Raw genomic sequence first — 24,758 nt, 5'->3', positions numbered from 1 at the left:
AATCACTGATTCTACAGGGAGCACTGAATGAACAAATAATAAGTTCCGTAGAGCCCACAAAGATGTTAAAAGCATTTTTATCTCACGTTTCCCTTTACTTACATGGGTGTCAAATAAGTACAGTACAGTGTAATGGTTAGGAGGAAAGACCCTGGCGCCAGGCTGCCTCAGCTCATTTCCTAGCTCTGCCACTTACTAGTTATTCGTAGTTGGAGAAGTCAGTTACTAACCTCTCTGGGCCTCAATCCCTCATCAGTAAAATGAAAATAATAATATCTATCTCATAGGGTTGTTGTGGGGATTAAATGAGTTACTACTAAAAAGCACTTAGTTTTTGCCTGGCACATTTTAAGGGCCACATTGAGGGTCACTATTACCTAATTGCTATCATTATCACTACTACTATCACAATAACTAAAGGAGAAAGGGAAATAATTTTAGTGTTACTGTTTAATACTCAGAAGCCTCTGTGCTCTTAGTGACTGAGGTCATTTACCAAGCAAGGATATAAGCTATCTTCAATGAAATAAAATCGGTAAATAGTAAAACAGCATATAAATAAAAAATAATGTAAATAAGAGCCATAAGGAAAGTATCAACTCTGCCTTTTTAACTCATTTAATTTGTGCCTGACAGCAGACTCACATTCTCATACCTGAAAATTAATGGAATCATAAATCATAGAGTATTCTTTTCTGTGTATCTTGAACAAGACTTCCTTCTAATGTTATACAAGGTCATATGGTTATTATACACTGGTGTCTTCTATGCAGATTAAGAAAACTAAAGGGGAGGCCAGACGCGGTGGTTCATGCCTGTAATCCCAGCACTTTGAAAGGCCAAGGCAGGCGGATCACGATGTCAGGAGTTCGAGACCAGCCTGACCAACATGATGAAACCCCATCTCTACTAAAAATACACAAAAAATTAGCTGGGTGTGGTGGCGTGTGCCTATAATCCTAGCTATACTCAGGAGGCTGAGGCAGGAGAATCGCTTGAACCCAGGAGGCGGAGGTTGCAGTGAGCCAAGATCACGCCATTGCATTCCAGCCTGGGCAACAGAGCGAGACTCAACTCCGTCTCCAAAAACAAAACAAAACAAAACAAAACAAAACAAAACAAAAAACAAAACAAAACAAAACAAAACAAAACAAAAAACGAAAGAGGCCAGGTGCGGAGGTTCACACCTGTAATCCCAGCACTTTGGGAGGCTGAGGTGGGCAGATCACTTGAGCTCATGAGTTCAAGACCAGCCTGGGCAACATGGCTAAACTGCGGCTCTACAAAAAATGCAAAAATTAGCCAGGTGTGGTGACACGCACCTGTAGTTCCGCTACTGAGAAGGCTGAGGTGGGAGGAGCCTTGTGCCTGGAAGGCAGAGGTTGCAGCGAGCTGAGATCATACCACTGCACTCCAGCCTGGGCAACAGAGCCAGACTTTGTCTCAAAAAAAAAAAAAAAAAAAGAAAGAAAGAAAAGAAAACTAAAGGGAGGAAAAGAGTTAATAATAACTGTTTATTTCTCTCTCTCTCTTTTTCCCACAGCCCTTGGTTGGCTCTGCTGTAGCTTAGAATTCCAAATGATCCCATTTTAAAGAGCTCACATAGCAACAACTTGATTTTGCTAGTAGAGGATTTCCAAATCCTGTTAAGTATGTTACAGTAAAAAGGATTCTAAATTTTTACACTGAGATTAATGTTAATCAGTGTCAAATGCATAGCTGCAAATGTACAATTACCCACACCTGCAACAAGGACAAAATTTAAATATCTCTACCAGCACCTTCTATCAGAAACCCTAGAAGGCTAGATAAAATTTCTTCCTGTAATCTGCCTTTAGGTGTATCTTCTAGAGGCCCTTAAAATGGTGAGCTCAAACAAATGGACACATAAATATAATTCAAACAGAAGGTAACCCAGAGCTAGCTCACCTTATTTACTAAAGGAAGTGGCCTATTGTACTGCTTATGATAGATAATACAAATGCCACCAAATATCAGGAAGAAGAAAAGAGTATTAATGGTTTAAAGAAAGCAGAGCTCTTACTCATAGTTAACAAAAACTGTAACTCATAAAAGTACTAAATCTTGGTTACTAATATAAATTGTCATCTTTGGGTGATCTGTTAACTCTTTGCCTCTTATACATTCAGATTAAAAGAAATGGGTCATAAAGATGTGGGTGATACAGACTAGACATCTGATTTACATATAATATGGTTTTATGGGTATGTTTTATAGTCGTTAACTAAATCTAAAACTGAAAACTTCTGAGCACCAAACACACAACTCGGAGGAAATGCTCACTGGAGTATTTTGGATTTAGATTTTCAGATTTGGGATGCTCAATTGGTAAATATAATGCAAATATTCCAAAATCAGAAAAAACTAGGAAACCAAAACACTTCTGGTCCCAAGCATTTTGCATAATGGATACTCAACCTGTATCACAGTATATTAAAGTACAATAAATGAAAGTATATGACTGTGACCTGCATTGCAACAATAGGGAAAGGAGAGACAGACTCTAAGTGAAACAAGATTGGCCAAGTGTTCATAATTATCGACTCTAGGTGATGGATATATGGGTAGTTCATTATTTGCCCTACTTTCTTTATATGTTGGGAAATTTCCATTACAAAAAGTTTATTTAAAAAAAGACAGCCGGGCGCGGTGGCTCACATCTGTAATTCCAGCACTCTGGGAGGCCGAGGCAGGCAGATCATGAGATCAGGAGTTCAAGACCAGCCTGACCAACATGGTGAAACCCCGTCTCTACTAAAAATACAAAAATTAGCCAGGCGTGGTGGTGTGCGCCTGTAATCTCAGCTACTCAGGGGCTGAGGCAGGAGAATCACTTGAACCCAGAGGGCAGAGGTTACAGTGAGCTGAGATGGTGCCACTGCACTCCAGCCTGGGCGACGGAGCGAGACTCTGTCTCAAAAAAGACATGGACGTACTTTGCACTCATTATAATGGCTATTAGAAAAAGAAAAAAAGAAACAGATAATAGCAAATGTTGACAAGGATGTAGAGAAACTGGAACCCTTGTGCATTGCTGAGGGGCATGTAAGATGGTGCAGCTATTATGGAAAACAATATGGCAGTTTCGGGAAGGGCAAGGTGGCTCATGCCTGTAATCCCAACATTTTGGAAGACTGAAGCAGACCCAGGAGTTCAAGATCAACCTAGGCAACATAACGAGACCCCATCTCTAGAACTTAAAAACAACAACAACAAAAACTGGAAGAAAAACAATACGGCAGTTCCTCAAAAAATAAAACAGAATTAACATACAACTTAGCAATTCCACTTCAGGTATATACCCAAAAGAATTGAAAGGAGGGTGTTGAACAGATATTTACACATCCATGTTCACAGCAGCATTATTCACAATAGCCAAAAGGTGAAATAATCCAAGTATCCATCCACAGATAAATGGACAAACAAAATGTGGTCTATGCATACAAATGAGTATTATTCAGCCTTAAGAAAGGCAGGAAATTGGCCGGGCGGTGGGTCGTGCCTATAATCCCAGCACTTTGGGAGGCTGAGGTGGATGGATCACCTGAGGGGTCAGGAGTTCAAGACCAGCCTGACCAATACGGTGAAACCCTATCTCTACTAAAAATATAAAAATTAGCCAGGCGTGGTAGCAGGCACCTGTAATCCCAGCTACTCAGGAGGCTGAGACAGAAGAATTGCTTGAACCTAGGAGGTAGAGGTTGCAGTGAGCCGAGATCGCACCACTGCACTCCAGCCTGGGCAAGACAGCGAGGCTCTGTCTCAAAAAAAAAGAAAAAAAAAAAAAAGAAAAAAAGAAAGGCATGAAATTATGACACATCCTACAACATGGATAACCTTGAACATACTATGCTAAGTTAAATAAGCCAATCACAAAAGGACAAACACTGTACGATCTCATGTATATGAAGTACCTAGAGTAGTCAAATTCATAGAGACATAAAGTAGAATATTAGTTACAAGGAGCTGGGGAGAGGGGAGAATAGGGATTTATTGTTTAACTGGTACAGAGTTTCATTTTAAGAAGATAAAAACCTATTGGAGATGGAAGGTAGTAATGGTTGCAGAACAATGCTATTGTACTTAATGCCACTGAAATACTGAAATGGCTAAAATGGCCACCGAAATGGTTAATGGTCAATGTTATATCACAATTAAAAAAAAAAAAAAAAAAGACTCGGATGATAGCTTTTAGGCACAATAAGAAACTAGTGAATAGCAGCAATGAAATAAAATTTTCAAAATTATTGAGAGCTGGTAATGTTCTATTTCTTGTGATATTCTGTTTCTTGAACTGAAATTCAGTTGAGTTGTGGTTACACAGGTATTTTAACTTTTTGATAATGTATTGAGCTGTACAGTTATTAATGATGTGTTTTTATGGGTATCCTTTATTTATCAAATAAAATCATACTGCACAGTTAAGAAGGAAAAACACAACATTTTTCACATTTGTACCAAGCATAAATATCTAAACAAACTTAGAAATTAATCATTTTTGTAAATATCACATTTGGTCCAGAGGTTTAGGTCACATCCATGCTCTAAATGTCACAATCAGGCTTATTATTTTATTACCAGCCTAGAAAACATTCACATGTGAGATTTGTAGCTGAATGCCTTACACCTCCCCTATTTTTCAGCTTCAATTACAGTTTCAGCATCATTCTACCTACAATCAGCCTGAATGCTGGGAAGAGCCAAAAGGATCTGTGTTATCTTTCAAAGACAGCATGCCACTCTGCTCCATTTCCCCTTCTCCCAAAGGATACTTGTGATCTGTGTACGTGGAAATGATTTGGAATGAAATGCTTTTCTCTGCACAAACCATATTTTGACAATACTAAGGGACTACTGGCTTCTTTGTAAGGCCTGATGACTGAAATATTCTGAAAAATTCCAGGTTTAATCCACTTCATAAATTATCTAACATAATTGACTTATCTCTACAAACATTTACTAAGCGTCTACTATGTGTTAGGTATACTGCAACATGTTAGTTATGAAAAGAAGATTAAGAAAGTCCCATGGACGGGCATGGTGGCTCACACCTATAATCCCAGCACTTTAGAAGGCTGAGTAGGAGGATCACTTGAGACCAGGAGGAGTTCAAGACCAGCCTGGCCAACATAGTGAGACTCCATCTCTACCAAAAATTTAAAAATTAGTCGGGTGTGGTGGCACGTGCCTCCCGGCTACTTGGGAGGCTGAGGCAGGAGGACTGCTTAGGCCCAGGAGTCCAAGGCTATAGTGAGCTAAAAAGATGCCCCTGCACTCCAGCCTAGGCAACAGAGCAAGACCCTGTCTCTTAAAAAAAAAAAAGAGTCTTAGTCCTCAAAGAGTCCAAGTTAGACACAAATAGCTGTAATTAAAGAAGACACATGATATAAGAGTGTATAACCACTAAACATTTAATGTTCTAGGCATTAAATTGGACATTATAGAAAAATATATCACTTTGTTGCACCTCTATTGATGGTTTATTTCCAGACTGAACAAAAAAATTTGTAGAAATGGTACAATGCTGAAATAACCTGAACACTCCAAATCAACAGAGCTGAAATGCCTGGAGGAACTAATGAAGGTAAAAGAAATCTACAACAGAGAAAAAAAAAAAAAAGAGATATGAAAAAAACTATAAACAACAACAACAAAAGATATGGAAAAAACAAAAAACAAAAAAAGAAATCCACAACAGAGACCTAGAAGAAGAAAACCAGCAGAATCCAGAGCCATGGTTCTCAACTCAAGTGATTTTGTTCACTGGGAGACATCTGGCAATGTCCAGGCTGGGGTGCAGTGGTGTGATCTCAGCTCACGGCAATCTCCACCTCCCAGGTTCAAGCAATTCTCCTGCCTCAGCCTCCCAAGTAGCTGGGATTACAGGTGCCTGCCACCACGCCTGGCTAGTGCTTGTAGTAGAGATGGGGTTTTGCTATGTTGGCCAGGCTGGTCTCAAACTGCTGACCTCAGGTGATCCGCCAGCCTCGGTCTCCCAGAGTGCTGGGATTACAGGTATGAGCCACTGCACCCAGCCAGAAACATTTTTGATTGTTACAACTGCAGGACTGGGGGTGCTACTAGCATTTAGAGCGTAGAGGCCAAGGATGCTGCTACACATCCAATGATGCACTCTGATCTAGCCATCAGCCCCGAACACAAAGAATTATCCGGCCCCAGGCCAGGCGCAGTGGCTCACGCCTGTAATAACAGCACTTTGGGAGGCCGAGGCAGGTGGATCACGAGGTCAGGAGATCGAGACCATTCTGGCTAACACGGTGAAACCCCATCTCTACTAAAAATACAAAAAATTAGCCAGGCGTGGTGACAGGCACCTGTAGTCCCAGCTACTCGGGAGGCTGAGGCAGGAGAATGGCGTGAACCCGGGAGGCAGAGCTTGCAGTGAGCCAAGATCGCGCCACTGCACTCCAGCCTGGGCGACACAGCGAGACTCCGTCTCAAAAAAAAAGAAAAAAAAAAAAAAAAAAAGATTTATCCGGCCCCAAAATGTCAACAGTCCTGAAATTGAGAAACCCTGATCTAAAGAAATTTCACCTTGCAGATACTCCCCCCAGTTTTTTAAGTGTACAGCCAAAGATCCCATCCTTTTAAGGCTCCATCCTTTTGGGCTGCCTTGCTGTAGGGTGGCCCTGAGTGTGCTAATCAGCAGCAGTGTCTGTGGCAGTGGGCAGATCCCAGAGCTCTGAGTGCTGGCTGTGATGTCCCAACATAGCTACAAGCAAAAATAGTCTACAAGCAAAAGGAAAAGCTGCCCCCTGGTTTGGTTCCTTCCCTGCAAGTTATCTTCCACCTTTTCACTTATGTCCTTCCCATTTCAAATTAGATCCTAAAGTCCTTCAATCACTTTCTTGCCTCAATGGATTACACCTGCCTTGAAAACCACAACCTTGGATTATGGCTCAATATAATCACTGCTTGCTGCCCTCTACTGCCCTATGGATATCTTACTGAGATCATTAATGAACCCTGACTGCCAAATATAACACTTTCCTACTAAGCTCTCAAAACAAGTAATGGAAAAAGCAACAATCTTATACTACTGAGCTCTCTCTCCTTCATATATCACTCCCCTTTGGGGTTTCAAGGGCACCATTCTTTCCAGGTTTTTCTTCCTATCCCACTAGACCTTCCTCCATCTACTTTACTGAGGCCAGCCACTGATCTATTAGCAGTATCTGTCACGAAACAATATTGAGAAATGGCAGTCTTTATGGCATCCGTCTGCCTTTTTGTATTATCAACTTTCTCTGGGTGACACCCATGGCTTCTACAACTACTGTTGTGCTGATAACTCCCAAAATCCATATCCACAATCTAGTTCTCTTTTTGTGGTGCCAGACCCGTATATTCAACTGTCTAGTGGACATTCCATCATCGAGCGGCACATAGCATATAGAAAAGTGGTTAACAGTAAGGATTCTCGTCAGGCATGGTGGCTCACGCCTGTAATCCCAGCACCGTGGGTGGCTGAGGCAGGCAGATCACTTGAGCCCAAAGTTCGAGACCAGCTGGGCAACATTGTGAGACTCTGTCTCTACAAAAAAAAAAAACAAAAAACAAAAAACAAGAAAATTAGTCAGGCATGGTGGTGTGCACCTGTAGTCCCAACTACTCAGGAGGCTAAGATGGGAGGGTCATTTGAGCCCAAGAGGGCGAGCTGCAGTGGGCCATAATTGCACCACTAAACTCCAGCCTGGGCAGCATAACGAGGCAAGAAAGAAAGGAAAGAAAGAAAGGAAGGAAAGAAAGAAAGGAAAGAAGAGAGTGATAAAGAAAGGAAAGAAAAGAAGAAGGAAGGGAGGGAAGGAATGAAAGGAAAAAGAAAGAAAAGAAGAAAAGGAAAGAAAGAAGGAAAAGGGAAAGAAAGGGAGGAAAGGGAAGAAAAGAAGGAAAGAAAAAGAAAAGAAAAAAGAAAGGGAAGAGGGAGAGAGGGAGGGAGGGAAGGAAAGAAGGAAAGAAGAAAGGAAGGAAGGAGGAAGGTCAAGTTTTTCTTCTGGAACCTCAAGTTTCTCACATCTAACATCTCTTCTAGTTCTTTTTTTTTTTTTTAGACAGACTCTCTGTCTCCCAGGCTAGAGTGCAGTGGCATGATTTTGGCTCACTGCAACCTCCCCCTCCCAGGTTCAAGCGATTCTCCTAACTGAGCCTCCCAAGTAGCTGGGATTATAGGCACCTGTCACCACGCCCAGCTAATTTCTTCTAGTTTTAATAGTCCAAGCTTCAGGAGAAAAGATAGTTTTAGCATAGGTAGATGAAAGGAAAAATTATTTTCTTAAAGATGTTGACACTCACTGGGAAGTTGATTTTCCTTTAGACAAATTCAACTGAGGAGATGTTGAAGAGTACGGGAAAGGCTGATTTCTTGACTAACTTTACTCTTTTAATTAAAAGAAAACTTTTTTTTAAACATAACTTCAGTAGGTTAGGACTAATAAGTTTGCTGCAGGAACATCAAGGCAATTACTCGTTTTAACTCCGGCAGAAATTCAACTGTAGATATGCTGAATAAACTGGACACATTAAGATGCTCAGAAAGCAGGAGAAGGCCAGGCACAGTGGCTCACACCTGTAATCCCAACACCTTGGGAGGCCAAGATAGGAGGATCGCTTGAGCTCAGGAGTTTGAAACCAGCCTAGGCAACACAAAGACCCCATCTCTACAAAACAAAAACAAAAACAAAAAAACAGTTTTAATCAGCCAAGCATGGTGGCACGTGCCTATAGTTCTAGCTCCTCAGGAGACTGAGGTGGGAAGATTGCTTGAGCCAGGAGGTCAGGGCTGCTGTGAGCCATGACTGCACCATTGCACTCCAGCCTGGGTGACAAAGCAAGACACTGCCTCAAAAAATAAAATAAAAAAGCAGGAGACTCTGTGCCTGATCTGTTGAGTCAGTGTGATGAGACTCATGGTTTAGAATTCATAGTGCAGATTATGGCTTTTATTCTTTCCTACGGCTCTTCTCTTTAAGGGAAAAGGGACCAGAATCATATAAGGCCATAGTTTTCTTCTTTTGTTTTTTTGAGACGGAGTTTCGCTCTTGTTGCCCTTGCTGGAGTGCAGTGGCGCAATCTCGGCTCATCGCAAACTCCACCTCCTGGGTTCAAGTGATTCTCCTGCCTCAGCCTCCCGAGTGGCTGGGATTATAGGCATCCACCACCACGCCTGGCTAATTTTGTATTTTTAGTAGAGACGGGGTTTCTCCATGTTGGTCAGGCTAGTCTTGAACTCCCGACCTCAGGTGATCCGCCCACCTCGGCCTCCCAAAGTGCTGGGCTTACAGGGGTGAGCCACTGCGCCTGGCCAAGGCCATAGTTTTCAAACTGAGACGTGTATAACATACACGTGATACATTCTTCTCAAGTATCAATCTTACTAGGTAGTAGAAAAAAAAATTGAAACATTTTTACATCTAAACAAACATTAGGGCAGAGGATGCAAAATTGGCACACATTTTTAAGTTAAAACATGAGAAACTGCGACACAGAGCTTCTGCAGTGGCTGCTTGGAGTCCACCTGCAAACAAACACTGGAGAAGCATGACTGTAAGGAAATTCAGAACATGCATCCAGTCCAAACACCCAACATTTTATATTCGAGAATACTCAGGCTCCCCTGGCCATATAACTGGCTGGAAGCAGAGACAGGACTAATGCCAGGCTGCTCTGCCTATAACCCAAGCTATTTCTGCTGCCACTTACTAGAATTTTTATCCCCATTTGACTCTGGTGTATTTGTTTGCTTCAAGTAATGAATTCCTACTGAGGTGAAATTAAATTCCAGAAACTGAGGAAAAGACAGCTACCACACACTGAACCCCTTCAAGATTCTTTTTTTTTTTTTTTTCGAGATGGTGTCTCGCTCTGTCGCCCAGGCTGGAGTGCAGTGACTCCATCTTGGCTCACTGCAAGCTCCACCTCCCAGGTTCATGCCATTCTCCTGCCTCAGCCTCCCAAGTAGCTGGGACTACAGGAGCCCGCCACCACGCCTGGCTTTTTTTTTTGTATTTTTAGTAGAGACGGGGTTTCACCGTGTTAGCCAGGATGGTCTCGATCTCCTGACCTCGTGATCCATAAAAGAAAAAAAAGATAAATTAAATTAGGCATTATAAAAATTTAGAACTTTTGCTCTGTGAAAGATACTGTGAAGAGAATGAAAAAATAAGCCACAGATTGGGAGAAAATATTTGCGAATAACATATCTGATACAGGATTTGTACCCAGGATATATATAAAGAACTCTTGGCCAGGCACAGTGGCTCACGCCTGTAATCCCTGTACTTTGGGAGGCCAAGGCAGGTGGATCATCTGAGGTCAGGAGTTCGAGACCAGCCTGCCCAACATGGTGAAACCCCATCTCTACTAAAAATACAAAAAATTAGCCAGGCGTGGTGGCAAGCACCTATAATCCCAGCTACTCAGGAGGTTGAGGCAGGAGAATCACTTGAATCCGGGAGGTGGAGATTGCAATGAGCCAAGATCGTGCCACTGCACTCCAGCCTGGGTGACAAGAGCAAAACTTCCTCTCAAAAAACAAACAAACAAAAAAACTCTTAAAATTCAACAATAAGAAAACAACCCCACTCCCGTGGGTAAAAGATCTGACAGACACTTCACCAAGGATATACAGATGGCAAATAAGGATATGAAAAGAAGCTCAACACGGGCTGGGCGTGGTGGCTCATGCCTGTAATCCCAGCACTTTGGGAGGCCGAGGTGGGTGGATCACCTGAAGTCAGGAGTTCTAGACCATCCTGGCCAATGTGGCGAAACCCCGTCTCTACTAAAAATATAAAAATCAGCTGGGTGTGGTGGCAGGCACGTGTAATCCCAGCTAGTCGCGAGGCTGAGGCAGGAAAATTGCTTGAACCCAGGAGGCAGAGGTTGCAGTGAGCCGAGATCGTGCCACTGCACTTCAGCCTGGGCAACAAGAGCGAAACTCTGTCTATAAAAAAAAAAAAAAAAAGAAAAAGAAAAGAAAAGAAGCTCAACATCATTGGTCTTTAGGGAAATGTAAATTAATGACAATGAGATACCTGTACATACCTATTAGAACTGCTGAAATTAAAAGAAAAAAAAAAAGCCTGACAATACCAAATGCTGGAAATAATATAGAGATACAGAGGAACAAGAATTCTCATTCACTACTGGGAGAAATACAAAATGGTACAGTCATTTTAGAAAACAGTTTGGTAGTCTCCTATAAAGTTAAACCATAAAGTTACCAAACAGCCTAGCAATCCCACTCTTAGGTATTCACTCAAATGAAATGTTCACACTAAAACCTGTACATGAATGTTTACAATAGCTTTCTTTATAATTACCAAAAACCAGAAACCCAGATGTCCTTTAATAGGTGAATAGACACCCTGCACGGTAGCTCACTCCTGTAATCCCAGCACTTTAGGAGGCTGAGGCGGACGGATCACCTGAGATCAGGAGTTCAAGACCAGCCTGACCAATACGGAGAAACCCTGTCTCTATTAAAAATACAAAATTAGCTGGGCGTGGTCACACATGCCTTAATCTCAGCTATTCAGGAGGCTGAGGCAGGAGAATCATTTGAACCCGGGAGGCAGAGGTTGCAGTAAGCCCAGATCGCACCACTGCACTCCAGCCTGGGCAACAAGAGAGAAACTCCATCTCATAAAAAAAAAAAAAAGATGACTAGACAAACTATGGTACATCCAAACAATGGAATACTACTCAGCAATAAAGAGCACTGGACGCATGCAACAACATGGAAGAATTTTAAACGTATTTTGCTGGCCAGGCGCAGTGGCTCATGCCTATAATCGGAGCCTGAGGCAGGTGGATTGCTTGAGCTCAGGAGTTCCAGACCAGCCTGGGCAACGTGGTGAAACCGTCTCTACAAAAAATACAAAAATGAGCCAGGTGTGGTGGCACACACCTATAGTCCCAGCTACTTGGGGTGCTGAGGTGGGAGGATTGCTTGAGCCCAGGAAGTTGAGGCTGCAGTGAGCCGAGATGGCACCACTGCACCCCACCCTGGGCAACAGAGTGAGACCCTGTCTCCAATCAATCAATCAATCAATCAATCTACCTTTAAAAAAATGTATTTTGCTAAGTGAAAAAAGCCAAACCTCAAAGGCTACATATTGTATGATTCCATTTTAAGACATTCTGGAAAAGGCAAAATAGGGATGGAAAACAGGTAAGTTGTTGCCAGAGACTGGGGGAGATAGAGGGGTTGACTACAAAGGGGCCACTATAAGGGATTTTTTAGGGTGATAGAACTGTTCAGTATGGTACTGTGGGGTATATATCTGACTCTATGCATCTGTCAAAACCCATAGAACTAAACATCATAAAGAGTACACTTTACTATATGTATGCAAAAAATTTTTAAAAATGTTTTTTTGAGACAGAGTCTCGCTTTGTTGTCCAGGCTAGAGTGCAGTGGCACCATCATGACTCACTGCAGCCTTGACCTCCCTGGCTCAAGCCATCCTCCTGCCTGAGCCAGGAGAAACTGGGACTACAGGTATGTGCTACCAGGCCTGACTAATTTTTTTTTTTTTTTTGGTAGAGATGGGCTCTCACTATGTTACCCAAGCTGATCTCAAACTTCTAGGCTCAAGCAATCTTCCCTCCTTGGCATCCCAAAGTGCTTGGATTAGAGGTGTGAACCACTGCAGCTGGCCACTATATGCAAATTTTTAAAAATAACCAGAATATCTGGGAACCCAGGATAGATACAGACTGTAACAAACGAAATCTAACGGCATTACAAACATCTGATATAACCTGAGGAGGAAAACAAAAGGAGCTGATCTAAGTAACTTCATAAAACAATGTTACTACTTGATACTGTAAGGATAAAAACAAACAAACTGTAGGCAAACATTGTACTCTAGTTGGTAAATTTGTTTCTCACAAGAGTAATCACTGAAAGTACAGGTTACACAAATAAGTAAATATACTATAGGGAATGAGAGCTAAATTTCTTACTCTGAGAAAGAAGTCACAACTAAGCAAGGGGGGAAAACTAGACTGAATCTTGTGGTGCTGGATTAGTCAGAGATATCAGTATAAACCCATGCTTATTTTAATATACATACAGATAGAGAAATACATATAGATGTATGTATATATAGATTAATATACATACATACATTTCCTAGCTCTTTCCACTGAAAGGGACTAGAAGCATCTTGTAGTACCAGACAGGAAGTACTAAACACACACACACACACACACACACACACACACACACACACACACACACACACACACACACACACACACACACACACACACACACACACACACACACACACACACACACAGAGAGAGAGAGAGATAGAGAGAGAAAGGAAGGAAGGAAGGAAGTAAGGAAGGAAGGGAGGGAGGGAGGGAAGAAGGGAACAAGGGAGGGAGGGGAAGGAAAAGGAAGAAAGGAAGAAAACAAAAAGAAAGAAAGAAAAGAAAGACTGATTAATGCTAAAATCAGAGGGTGAAACTTTAAGGAGAAATAGGACATCTGCATAGCCTGAGGGTATCTTCCCTAAAATATTTATTAATTACTGTGGTGCTTTTAACATATGTCCGCAAATTATTTGATAAGCTTTCATCCTGGAAATGAAGCTTAATTCTCCTTCTATTCAGTGTGGGCCAGACTTGGCAAATGATTTCCAACAAATATGACCAAGTACTGTCATTTTATGGAAATGGAAAAGAAAAATAACACGAAAAGGGAAAAATCGTGACTTTTTCAGTGGAGAAACGTGTATACAGTCTCAACCAAATGATCAAAGTTACCATCACCAGTAATAAGCCATGCTAATACTATGTTGATATCATACTTTGATGTGATCCAATGAGAAGAGTACTTCACTTCTGTGGTATACTTTCCCAAAATCCATAATGCCAAGTCTAATCATGAGAAACCAAAACCCAAATGGAGAGACATCTACAAAAGAGCTGACCAGTACCCTTCACAAGTATCAAGGTTGTAAAAGACAAGGAAAGACTGAAAATTGTCAAAGATTGGAGGACACTAAGGATACATGATGACTAACTGCAGTATGGTATCCTAAATTGAATCCTGAAATGGAAAAGGGACATAAGTGAAAAAACTGGTGAAATCCAAGACTACAATTAGTTAATAGTATTGTACCTATATCAATTTCTTAGTTTTAATAAATGTACCATGATGATGTAAGATATTAATATTAGGACAAGGTAGATGAAGGGTATACAGGAACTCTTGGTACTATCTTTGAAACTCTTGTGTAAATCTACAACTATTTCAGGCCAGGCGCAGTGGCTCACACCTGTAATCCCAGCACTTTGGGAGGCTGAGATGGACGGATCACCTGAGGTCGGGAGTTCGAGACCAGCCTGACCCACATGGAGAAACCCCATCTCTACTAAAAATACAAAATTAGCTGGTTGTGGTGGCGTATGCCTGTAGTCCCAGCTACTCGGGAGGCTGGGGCAGGAGAATTGCTTGAACCCGGGAGGTGGAGGTTGCAGTGAGCCGAGATCATACCATTGCACTCCAGCCTGGGCAACAAGAGTGAAACTCTGTCTCAAAAAAATAAAAATAAAAATAAAAATCTACAACTATTTCAAAATCAAAATTAAACCTATAATCTCAGCTACTTGGAAGGTGAAGTGGGACGACTGCTTGAGCCCAGGAGTTTGAAACCAGCCTGGGTAACACAGTGAGACCCTGTCTCCATCAATCGATAAATAAAAAATTATAAAAACAATAATATAGGACAGTTTCTTAACTTCAGTACAATTAATATTTGGGGCCAAATAATTCTGTTATGGGAAATTGTCCTGTGCCTACTAGAATGTTAGCAATGTCTCTGGCCTCTACCCATTAGATGCCAGGAACCCACCTCCCCAGTTATTAGAACCAAAATGTCTCCAGGGATTGCCAAACGTCCCCTAGGAGGCCAAATCACCCCAAGTTGAGACTACTGATATAGCTATATACATTAACATATAAAGATATCCATAACATAGTGTTTAAAGAAAATAGAATAGCATCTAACCTCTGAGTCAATTTATGTAATAACATATACACACATGACACATGTGCTTAAATATATATACAAATGTCTGGAAGGATGTGAACCAAAATCATTACTCCAGGATGCTAAGACTATGGTTATATTGTCTTTGTACTTTTCAGTATTATTGGATTTTTTTAATAAGCATGTCTCATTTTTCTTTTCTTTTTTTTTTGAGATGGAGTTTCGCTCTTGTTGCCCAGACTGGAGTGCAATGGTGCGAACTCGACTCACTGCAACCTCCGCCTCCCGGATTCAAGTGATTCTCCTGCCTTAGTCTCCTGAGTAGCTGGGATTACAGGCATGCACCACCATGCTTGACTAATTTTTTTGCATTTTTAGTGGAGATAGGGTTTCTCCATGTTGGTCAGGCTGGTCTCGAGCTCCTGACCTCAGGTGATCTGCCCGCCTCAGCCTCCCAAAGTGCTGGAATTACAGGCGTGAGCCACTGTGCCCAGCCCCTGCATGTCTCATTTTTCTGAACACAAAAATGCTTTGTTCTCGATTTTTTCATAGTCCTTCCAATTCAATAACCAAAATCCTGTTGGTTCTGTTTCCAAAATATCAAAATGGTTACCTATTCTCTCCAGCCAAAGCCCAACTCCAGCCTCTCTCACCCAGACTAATGTAACAGAATCCTAAACTGTTTTTCCTTCTCTAACCCACTCTCCACCCAGTTATTTCATAAAATAGATTTACAGGCCAGGAGCAGTGGCTCATATCTGTAATTCCAACCCTTTGGGAGCCTGAGGCAGGCAGATCACAAGGTCAGGAGTTCGAGACCAGCCTGACCAACATAGTGAAACCCCGTCTCTACCAAAAATACAAAAATTAGCCAGGCGTGGTGGCATGCGTCTGTAATCCCAGCTACCCAGGAGGCTAAGGCAGGAGACATGCTTGAACCCGGGAGGTGGAGGTTGCAGTGAGCTAAGATTGCGCCACTGCACTCCAGCCTGGGCGACAGAGGGAGACTCCGTCTCAAAAAAAAAAAAATAGACTTACTACCACTTCCCTCTTTAAAACCTCAAACCTCATGGCATGACTTTTGAGGGCCTCAAAAATTTGTTCCCAGGGTCTATATTTTTAGTTTTACCTCCTACCACTGTCCCTCAAGTACCCTCTATGCCAGATAGTTGCTGGTCATTCCTTGAAAACATAGCATGCATTTTCTTAACTTTGCCCATACTGTTCTTTTGTCAGTAATATTATTCTTCCCACTTCTCTGCTTGATAAAATGTACACAGTGGTACAGAGGAAAAGAATGGGATGGAGGATAAATGAATAAATAAATAAGAGTTAGAGGGAAAAGTATAAAACAGCATGGAGATGAGGATTTAATAAAGTAATTTTTGGTAGGGATGAGACAATAACAGCACCCACGTCAAAAGGCTATGGTGAGGATATTAGATAATATTTGTCAAACTTTTAGAACAGTACCTGACACATATATTATTCTTGCTATTATCTTCAGTAGTATAATTATTATGATCATTCCTGCAGTGAGGGCTTGAACTCTGACTGCCACAATGAGGGAGGTACAGGGAGGCTGCTACTCACAAGCAGAGCCCCAAAGGGATCAAGAGGCCAACAGGGTCCTGGACTGATTCAAGTTTCTGAGGAATCCAAAACTACACAGAAAAACAAAACCAATTCCATTAAATCACAATGGAGCACATATGTGAATTCCTATATACCCCAAGTAACTTTTACTCCTCAAATATATATTTCTTTTTGAAGTGGAGCTGCTTCAACACCCTGCCTCAGGCACTGAAACATCAGGGTAGCACTCATCCTCATGAATCTGAATCTGCAAGCCTCATCTGTGCTGTCCTATGGTTTCCTACTTGGCCAGTAGTCACTTCTCCTTCCTTATATAACACAGATTTCACTCCAAAGTTCTCCCTGTAGGTGCAAAAACATGACCACGTATGTACAACATACACAGCTTAATACTGTAGCCAAAGGAAAACTAAATTCACTTACAATGGAGGTGAACCAAGGGACCTAGAAACTCATTATTTATATGTGTATATATATATCTATATATATATATGAATGATGAGTCGAAAATTTTGAGATTTCCTTTTTAGCCTCTTGTAAGTCTCAGTCCTTCTAAAAGACTGCCTTTGGCTGGGTGCAGTGGCTCACGCTTGTAATCACAGCACTTTGAGAGGCCGAGGCTGGTGGATCACCTGAGGTCAGGAGATCGAGACCATCCTGGCTAACACGGTGAAACCCTGTCTCTACTAAAAATACAAAAAATTAGCCAGGCGTGGTGGCGGGTGCCTGTAGTCCCAGCGACTCAGGAGGCTGAGGCAGGAGAATGGCTAGAACTTGGGAGGCTTAGGTTGCAGTGAGCTGAGATGGAGTCACTGCACTCCAGCCTGACACAGCAAGACTCCATCTCAAAAAAAAAAAAAAAAAAAAAAGGACTGCCTTTGTCAGTTGTGGCAAATAGCTTCCAGATAGACCCCATTTCTCCTGGTTAATGGGTCTTAAAAAAAAAAAAAAAAAAAACAGGTCTTCAAGCCTTTTATTTCACATTTTATTATGCCACTGTGATCCACCATCCCATCTCTCCTTTCATATCCCTCCCCCAAGCATCCCATATCTCCCTTGATCAGACAGTCTTTTGGTACAAACACTGCTCCTACAGTATGTCCCAAAGCAGACAAAAAGAATACAGAGGCCAGGTGGGGTAGCTCATGCCTGTAATCCTAGCACTTTGGGAGGCCAATGCAGGAGGATCACTTGGGGCCAAGAGTTCAAGACCAGCCTGGGCAACATGGTGTTTCTATTAAAAAAAAAAAAAAAAAAAAGAACAAAGAGCTCCACATCTATTAGATGACAAGATGACACATATTCTGCTTGCTTACTAGTCAGACTGCCAAAAATCATTTGTTTCTCCTCTTGTAGGTTTAAACAAACACAAAAGGAACTGTGCTCCTATGTACGGCTACTGCTTCCCCACAGGACTTGAAAAACTGAGGCATTAGAGACACTTCCTCTCTATAAACCGGAACAGAACACTTTGTTTCTTTTCTCTTAGCATATAGTTGGTAGTTTGTATTTCCAGGCCATCATTGTACATGTTTGGCAAGGGCCTTCAATTTTCCCAGTACAATGTTTCATCCAGTCACTGAAGGCCCAGCATTGTACCTTGAATTTACAAGCCAAGAAAAAGACTCAGACTGAAAAGAAGACCTTCGGTATCATCTTCCTGAAATATATCAGACTCTACCAACGAGTTAGAAGACCCAGATCCAATTCCCAGTGTCTTGCAGTGTGATCTCTAGACAGCTCTTTAATCTTTCTGTAGCTCCAGTTTTTCCATCCTGGAAAACAGGGATTGTATTACCTGTCCCTCCTTGAATTCAGACTCTTACTACTGAATGAAAATATTTTTATTTCTATAATTTGTGAAACAACCAGCATTCAGAAGACTCAGAAAATAAAGCACAAATGTTGTTTCTCACTTCTGTCAGAATGGCCATGTAGAAATCCTCAGCAAAACCCAAGAGAAATCCCAAAGAAGGTAATCCCCACAGAAAGTAGTTCTGACTTCCTAATCCACAACTACCTTGCATAAGAATCATGGAAGGGCATGTGTTTTCAGGACCTCCTGGGGCTGTGTCATAGGAAAAAAAAGAAAAAGAAAAAAGAACACTGGGAAGAAAGAGGACAGGCAGGACCTTCAGATGCTAGATGGCTACAGAAGCAAGTCACTGCATATCAGGCTACATGAAGAAATGATCACTATAGACACAATACCCTTAACAACCCCATTGTAGTTTTACTTCAAAGCTTAAAGTACTTATTCAATGTTTACAAAAACAAATACTTTCTCTGGTTAGGAACTGCCCTGTAGGTGCTGTAGGGTTGACCTTGGGTAGGTGTTTCCTTGGATGACCCTACAGTTTAAAGCAGGACAAAGGGGTGACAAAAGCAGTATGAAGTACGAGACAATTTAACATTTAAGATAGTGTTGTACAATAGTTTTTGAGTTACTGGTACACTTCTGAATAGAAAATTTTCAGCAGCGCACCAAAAGGAATTATTAAAATGCAAATATTGGTTTTAAAAAACCTAATTTAGAAACTTGAAAAAACTTTCTAGTGATCACACTTTCTATTTGGTCACCCTTTGGTGTGTTACAACAAAGAAGTTTACTGTTCTGTCTAGGCTCTCCACAAGTCCAAGTTTACCCTTTGTTCCAATAAACACTATCTGTCTTTGATACGAACTTGACATTAGATTCTATTAATATCTCTTAGCTGCAGCAAATTTTATCCCCAAAGTACATCGGGTGGCTTCCAGTTAGCTCAACCCTCCACTTGACAGATATCACTATGAATTAACACTGTGATTTACAATATGAATCCTAAAATACATCTTTTTCCTGATCAAAATGTTGCACACTCCTAAGAAGGATGACTGGCATACAAGTTAAAAACTCCCGGCCTGGCGCAGTGGCTCATGCCTGTAATCTCAGCATTTTGGGAGGCCAAGGCTGGCGGATTACGAGGTCAAGAGATCGAGACCATCCTAGCTAACACAGTGAAACCCCGTCTCTATTAAAAATACAAAAAATTAGCCAGGCGTGGTGGCACATGCTTATAGTCCCAGCTACTCGGGAGGCTGAGGCAGGAGAATCGCTTGAACATGGGAGGCAGAGGTTGCAGTGAGCCAAGATCATGAGCCTGGGTGACAGAGCGAGACTCCATCTTAAAACAAACAAACAAACAAACAAATAAAAAACTCCCTACTGATTGAACCCCACAGCCCCTGGTCATCTTAAAGGAAATGGCTTTGTGTAGCAGATATGCCACTGGGCATGGAAAGCAGAAACTTTCATGTTCAGACTCCAGGTCTGCTACTTAGTCTAAGACCTTAGGCCTATTTTCTTAACTGTGAAGTGATAATATCCATTTTATGAGGCTATTGTGAGGATTTTTAAAATATATATATATCACCAGCACAGTGTTCCATGCCTATAGTCCCAGCTACTTGAGACAGGAGGACTGCTTGAACTCAGGAGTTCAAAGTTATAGCAGTGCCAGGTGCAGTGTCTCACGCCTGTAATCCCAGCACTTTGGGAGGCCAAGGCAGGCGGATCACCTGAGGTCAGGAGTTCCAGACCAGCCTGGCCAACATGGTGAAACCCCGACTCTACTAAAAATACAAAATTAGCCAGGTGCAGTGGTACATGCCTGTAGTCCCAGCTACTAGGGAGGCTGAGGCAGGAGAATCACTTAACCTGGGAAGTGGAGGTTGCAGTGAGCCAAGATGGTGTCACTGCATTCCAGCCTGGGCCACAATAGCGAAACTCCACCTCAAAAAAAAAAAAAAAAAAAAAAAAGGCCGAGCGTGGTGGCTCACGCCTGTAATCCCAGCATTTTGGGAGGTCAAGGTGGGCGGATCACGAGGTCAAGAGATCGAGATCATCATGGCCAACATGGTGAAACCCCGTCTCTACTAAAAATACAAAAATTAGCTGGGCCTGGTGGCATGTGACTGTAGTCCCAGCTGCTCGAGAGGCTGAGGCAGGACAATCACTGGAATCCTGGAGGCGGAGGTTGCAGTGAGCTGAGACAGTGCCACTGTACTCCAGCCTGGTGACAGAGCAATACTCCGTCTCAAAAAACAACAACAACAACAACAACAACAAAAACAAAGTTATAGCAGTGAGCTATGATCACACCACTGCATTCCAGCCAGGGCAATAGAGCAAGACCTCAAATAAAAAAAATAAAAAATAAAAAAAAAAAAAGAAGAAGAAACTGTAAACATTTGGTAAACGGTGCTTTGCAAATTTGAGTTGTTGATCTTTATTATTGCTTTGGCTATGCAGTTACTTGAAATTGAAAATGTTATTTCAAGTAGCTGGTGATTCAACATCAATAATATCATTTTGTTTACATGTTTACCAAATACTACTGAGTCAACCTCAAGTCACTGAAAAGCAGCATCTCCTTTCACTGGTTGAAAACACAAGTTGGGCCAGGCGCAGTGGCTCATGCCTCTAATCCCAGCACTTTGGGAGGCCAAGGCGGGTGGATCACAAGGTCAAGAGTTTGAGACTAGCCTGGCCAACATGGTGAAACCCTATCTCTACTAAGAATACAAAAATTAGCCGTGCATGGTGGCGGGCGTCTGTAATTCCAGCTACTCGGGAGGCTGAGGCAGGAGAATTGCTTGAACCTGGGAGGCAGAGGCGGCAGTGAGCAGAGATTGCGCCACTGCACTCCAGCCTGGGCGACAGAGCAAGACTCCGTTTCGAAAAAAGAAGAAAAGAAAAAAGATAGAAAGAAACATTTCTATGGTACACAGCTATGAGTAACGAGACATAATAGCTACTATAGAGCTATATCCAACCCTCACTGCCAGAACCCAGTAACCTACTTAAAAACAGATGTAAGGCCGGGTGCAGTGCCTCATGCTTGTAATCCTAGCGCTTTGGGAGGCTGGAGTGGGTGGATCACCTGAGGTCAAGAGTTCGAGACCAGTCTGGCCAACACGGCGAAACTCCATCTCTACTAAAAATACAAAACTTAGCTGGGTGTGGGACAGGTGCCTGTAATCCCAGCTACTTGGGAGGCTGAGGCAGGAGAATCCTTGAACCCAGGAGGCAGAGGTTGCAGTGAGCCAAGACTGCGCCACTGCACTCCAGCCTGGGCAACAAGAGCGAAACTCTGTCTCCAAAAAAAAAAAAAGAAGAAAGAAATGATAGAACATAAATATTGGCATGGACCTTAGATGTCATCAGTGTAACTCCATCTTACTGAAACTCTTATTGCTTAAGTCTCTGAGGTATCAGACCAAAGATCTACTATTATACCATTCTTGGATATTTTTTATCCAAGTACCATACATACTGCTCACAAATGAATGTTCCTTACACACTGCCTTCATCATGTTGCTCATCTCACATTCCATATCTACAATTGAACAATCTCCTTTTACTATCCTACCTACACACTATGGCCATTTCACCTTCTAAATCTTCATCTTCATTCATGTTTCTTTTTTTTTTTTTAAGACTAGTCATGTACAGTAGTGAGAAAGGGCCAAAGAGTAGAAAAAGGAGTTCCATCTGTAACTGACTGTGAACAATCAACTGAGACAACTCAATACCTTTGGACCAGCTTCATGTTCTTTCCTTTAATAAGCTTTTTCTTCTTTCTTACCTATCCAAACTTGACCTATTTCTCAAGCCCTTTTTCAGAGAGCTTTCCGTACTAAGCCAGCCTTCGATAATTTCTCCTGTCTCAGAAATTCTATAATACTTGTCATAAAATCTAGCATTTGTAGTCTCTCTCCTCCCATCATCTTGCAAATCCATTAATATCTCTGTCCAAACATTTATTAGCTCTGCCTTGTTTTATGTTCAGCTGGACTAAAACTCAAGGGCAGAAATTATGATTTTGTCTCTCCAGTAGGGCCTTGCAGAAGATAGCAGCTACCGTATTTTTAGCTCTTATTATGTGCCATATATTGTATTAAGTACTGCACATACTTTATCTCATTTAATCATCACAATAATGTTGTGTTACTGATATTATTCTTCCTACTTTACAGAAGAAGAAACAAAGGCATGAAGAGTTTAGGCTATAGCTGCATATCTTGGAAAAGACAGCTGGGATTTGAGGTAAACTGTCTTCTGAAGCTGGCACAAAGTAGACTGCAAACAAATTATTTGTTGAATTATCCGATCGTTTCATGTGTGCTGATGGTCTTGTCATGCCACATAAACTAATGAAAGCAGAAACTACGCTCACTGGCTTCTGGGTGAGTTGGGGAAAGGAACTGCCCTTCTTTGCTGAGTACTCATCAGGTGCTATGTTCAGTGCCAGGCATTTCATGTTCAACATCTCATTTACTCTGTGAAGACTCATAACTGTAAATTCTCTTCAACAAATAGCTGCTGTAGTTCCTCCATCAGAGATTTACCCAAAATGTCACCCACTACCCACTCTTAATGGAGCAAAATGCTCCCAGATGTGATGTATACCCCTTCTGGGCCTCCCAGCTCGAAGAAGAGGACAAAGCCCCTTCAACTTTAAATCAGCCATTATGATTTAAAACCTCTGCTTAAAAAAGCATTTACCACGAGTCTGGCCTTATTCCGGACAGGGCACTCTGTTCTTCGTTCTAACGCTCATGATCCCATTTATTAAGCACTATAACCTTGTGCGGTAGGTGACATTTTCCTCACTTCACAGATACATAAAATAACGTCCAAATAAACGACATTGTTGATCCGAAGTCACATGGCCAATGGCGGATTCAGGACTAGAATCCAGGTCTCCTGACTGTCAACCCTATTCCACTCCCCCAGCAGACACCATAGGTGGTATCCAATTTATCCTGATCTCGCTGGGTTAGGGTTAGAGTTACAACAAAAGCTCTGGAATAATTTTTATTCAAAAGATATTTACTGGATACCTATCTGTCGACCTTGTAGGTTCAAATACCATGTCTTCCACTTATTTGCTATGTGACATGGAAAAAGTCGTTTCACCTCCCTAAGCCCCAATTCCCTTCTCCACAAAAGGAGATAATAGTATCTACCAAACAGTAACGTCGTGAGGAGTTGATGAGACGATGATAAGGGAAACATCTGGCACTGTGTCTGGCATGCGGCGGGCGCTTAGTAAGTATGGGCTCCCTTTACCTACTCCCTCCGCCCCTACAAGCCTCGGGGTTCACCCTTTAAGACCTTTGCCACAGGGTGTCCACGCGGCCTCCGGGGTTCCCAGGCGCCCGGGCCAGCCGCACTGCCATACCTGCATGGAGTCAGCGCTGACGATCTCACCGCCGAGCCGCTGGCCTAGCTGCAACGCCAGCGTGGATTTGCCGGTGCCCGTGGCCCCGAGAATCACTACAAGAGGTAGGGTCCGTTGCAGGCCCCTGAGCCCACTGCCCACAGGAATTGCTCGTGCAGCCGCCACGGACGCCATCTTATGGCAGTCTGCGCTTGCGCCGGAGCAGCTGTCCCCATGGCAACCGTCTATGCGCCTGCGCGGATCTCAGGCTTTGTAGCAAGGTTGCTTAGGTAGGAGGGAGCGGCAGGACCCGGGCGACATGACTGCAGTCAACTAACTGGTGTCAGAACCTCAACTACCTGCCGTCTTTTTTTTTTTTTCTTCTTCTTATTTGGAGACGGGGTCTCCCTCTGTCGCCCGGGCTGGAGTGCAGTGGCGCGATCTCGGCTCACTGCAACCTCCGCCTTCTGGGTTCAAGAGATTCTCCTGCCTCAGCTTCCCGAGTAGCTGGGACTACAGGCGCCCGCCACCATGCCCGGCTAATTTTTTGTATTTTAGTAGACACGAGGTTTCACCATGTTGCCCAGGGTGGTCTCGAACTGCTGAGCTCAGGCAGTCCACCCGCCTCGGCCTCCCGAAGTGCTGGAATTACAGGCGTGCGCCACTGCGCCGGGCCACCTGCCGTCTTGAATGGTAGATGGCAGCCCTATCTAAATAGATCCGTCCCCATTCTTCTTTCACAGCACTCAAGTTATTTTTCTTCACAGTACTTATTACAATATAAAATTATAAATAGGTCTCTTGTTTTTTTGTCTGACTTACTGGGACAAATTCTGTCTAGATCATTGCTGTATCTCCAGTGTCTAGCACAGTACCTGGTACCCAAGAGAGACACCCAATACTTGTT

At 42.4% G+C, this 24,758-nt stretch overlaps 1 protein-coding gene across 6 annotated transcripts in view; it reads right to left on the bottom strand.

Moving 5' to 3' along the window:
• The window catches only part of TRIT1 (tRNA isopentenyltransferase 1), a 41,220-nt gene extending 17,138 nt beyond the window's left edge, over positions 1-24,082 (bottom strand). For 4 of the 6 annotated variants that reach the window (XM_002810997.4, XM_009252067.3, XM_054537538.2 and 1 more), the window contains exon 1: positions 23,873-24,082. In XM_002810997.4, coding sequence (XP_002811043.1) covers positions 23,873-24,046 — 174 coding nt within the window. In that variant the 5' untranslated portion in view covers positions 24,047-24,082. Of the gene's footprint in view, positions 1-16,523; positions 16,548-23,872 lie in introns of those variants that run through there. The other 2 variants (XM_054537544.2, XM_024232360.2) reach the window with 2 other exon arrangements.
• Between the last annotated feature and the right edge of the window lie 676 nt (positions 24,083-24,758).

This window comes from Pongo abelii, chromosome 1, assembly GCF_028885655.2.
Source record: "Pongo abelii isolate AG06213 chromosome 1, NHGRI_mPonAbe1-v2.0_pri, whole genome shotgun sequence".
Taxonomy (NCBI): Eukaryota; Metazoa; Chordata; class Mammalia; order Primates; family Hominidae; genus Pongo; species Pongo abelii.
The sequence above is the reverse complement of the archived record's forward strand: the minus strand, read 5'-3'. Positions and strand labels throughout refer to the sequence as shown.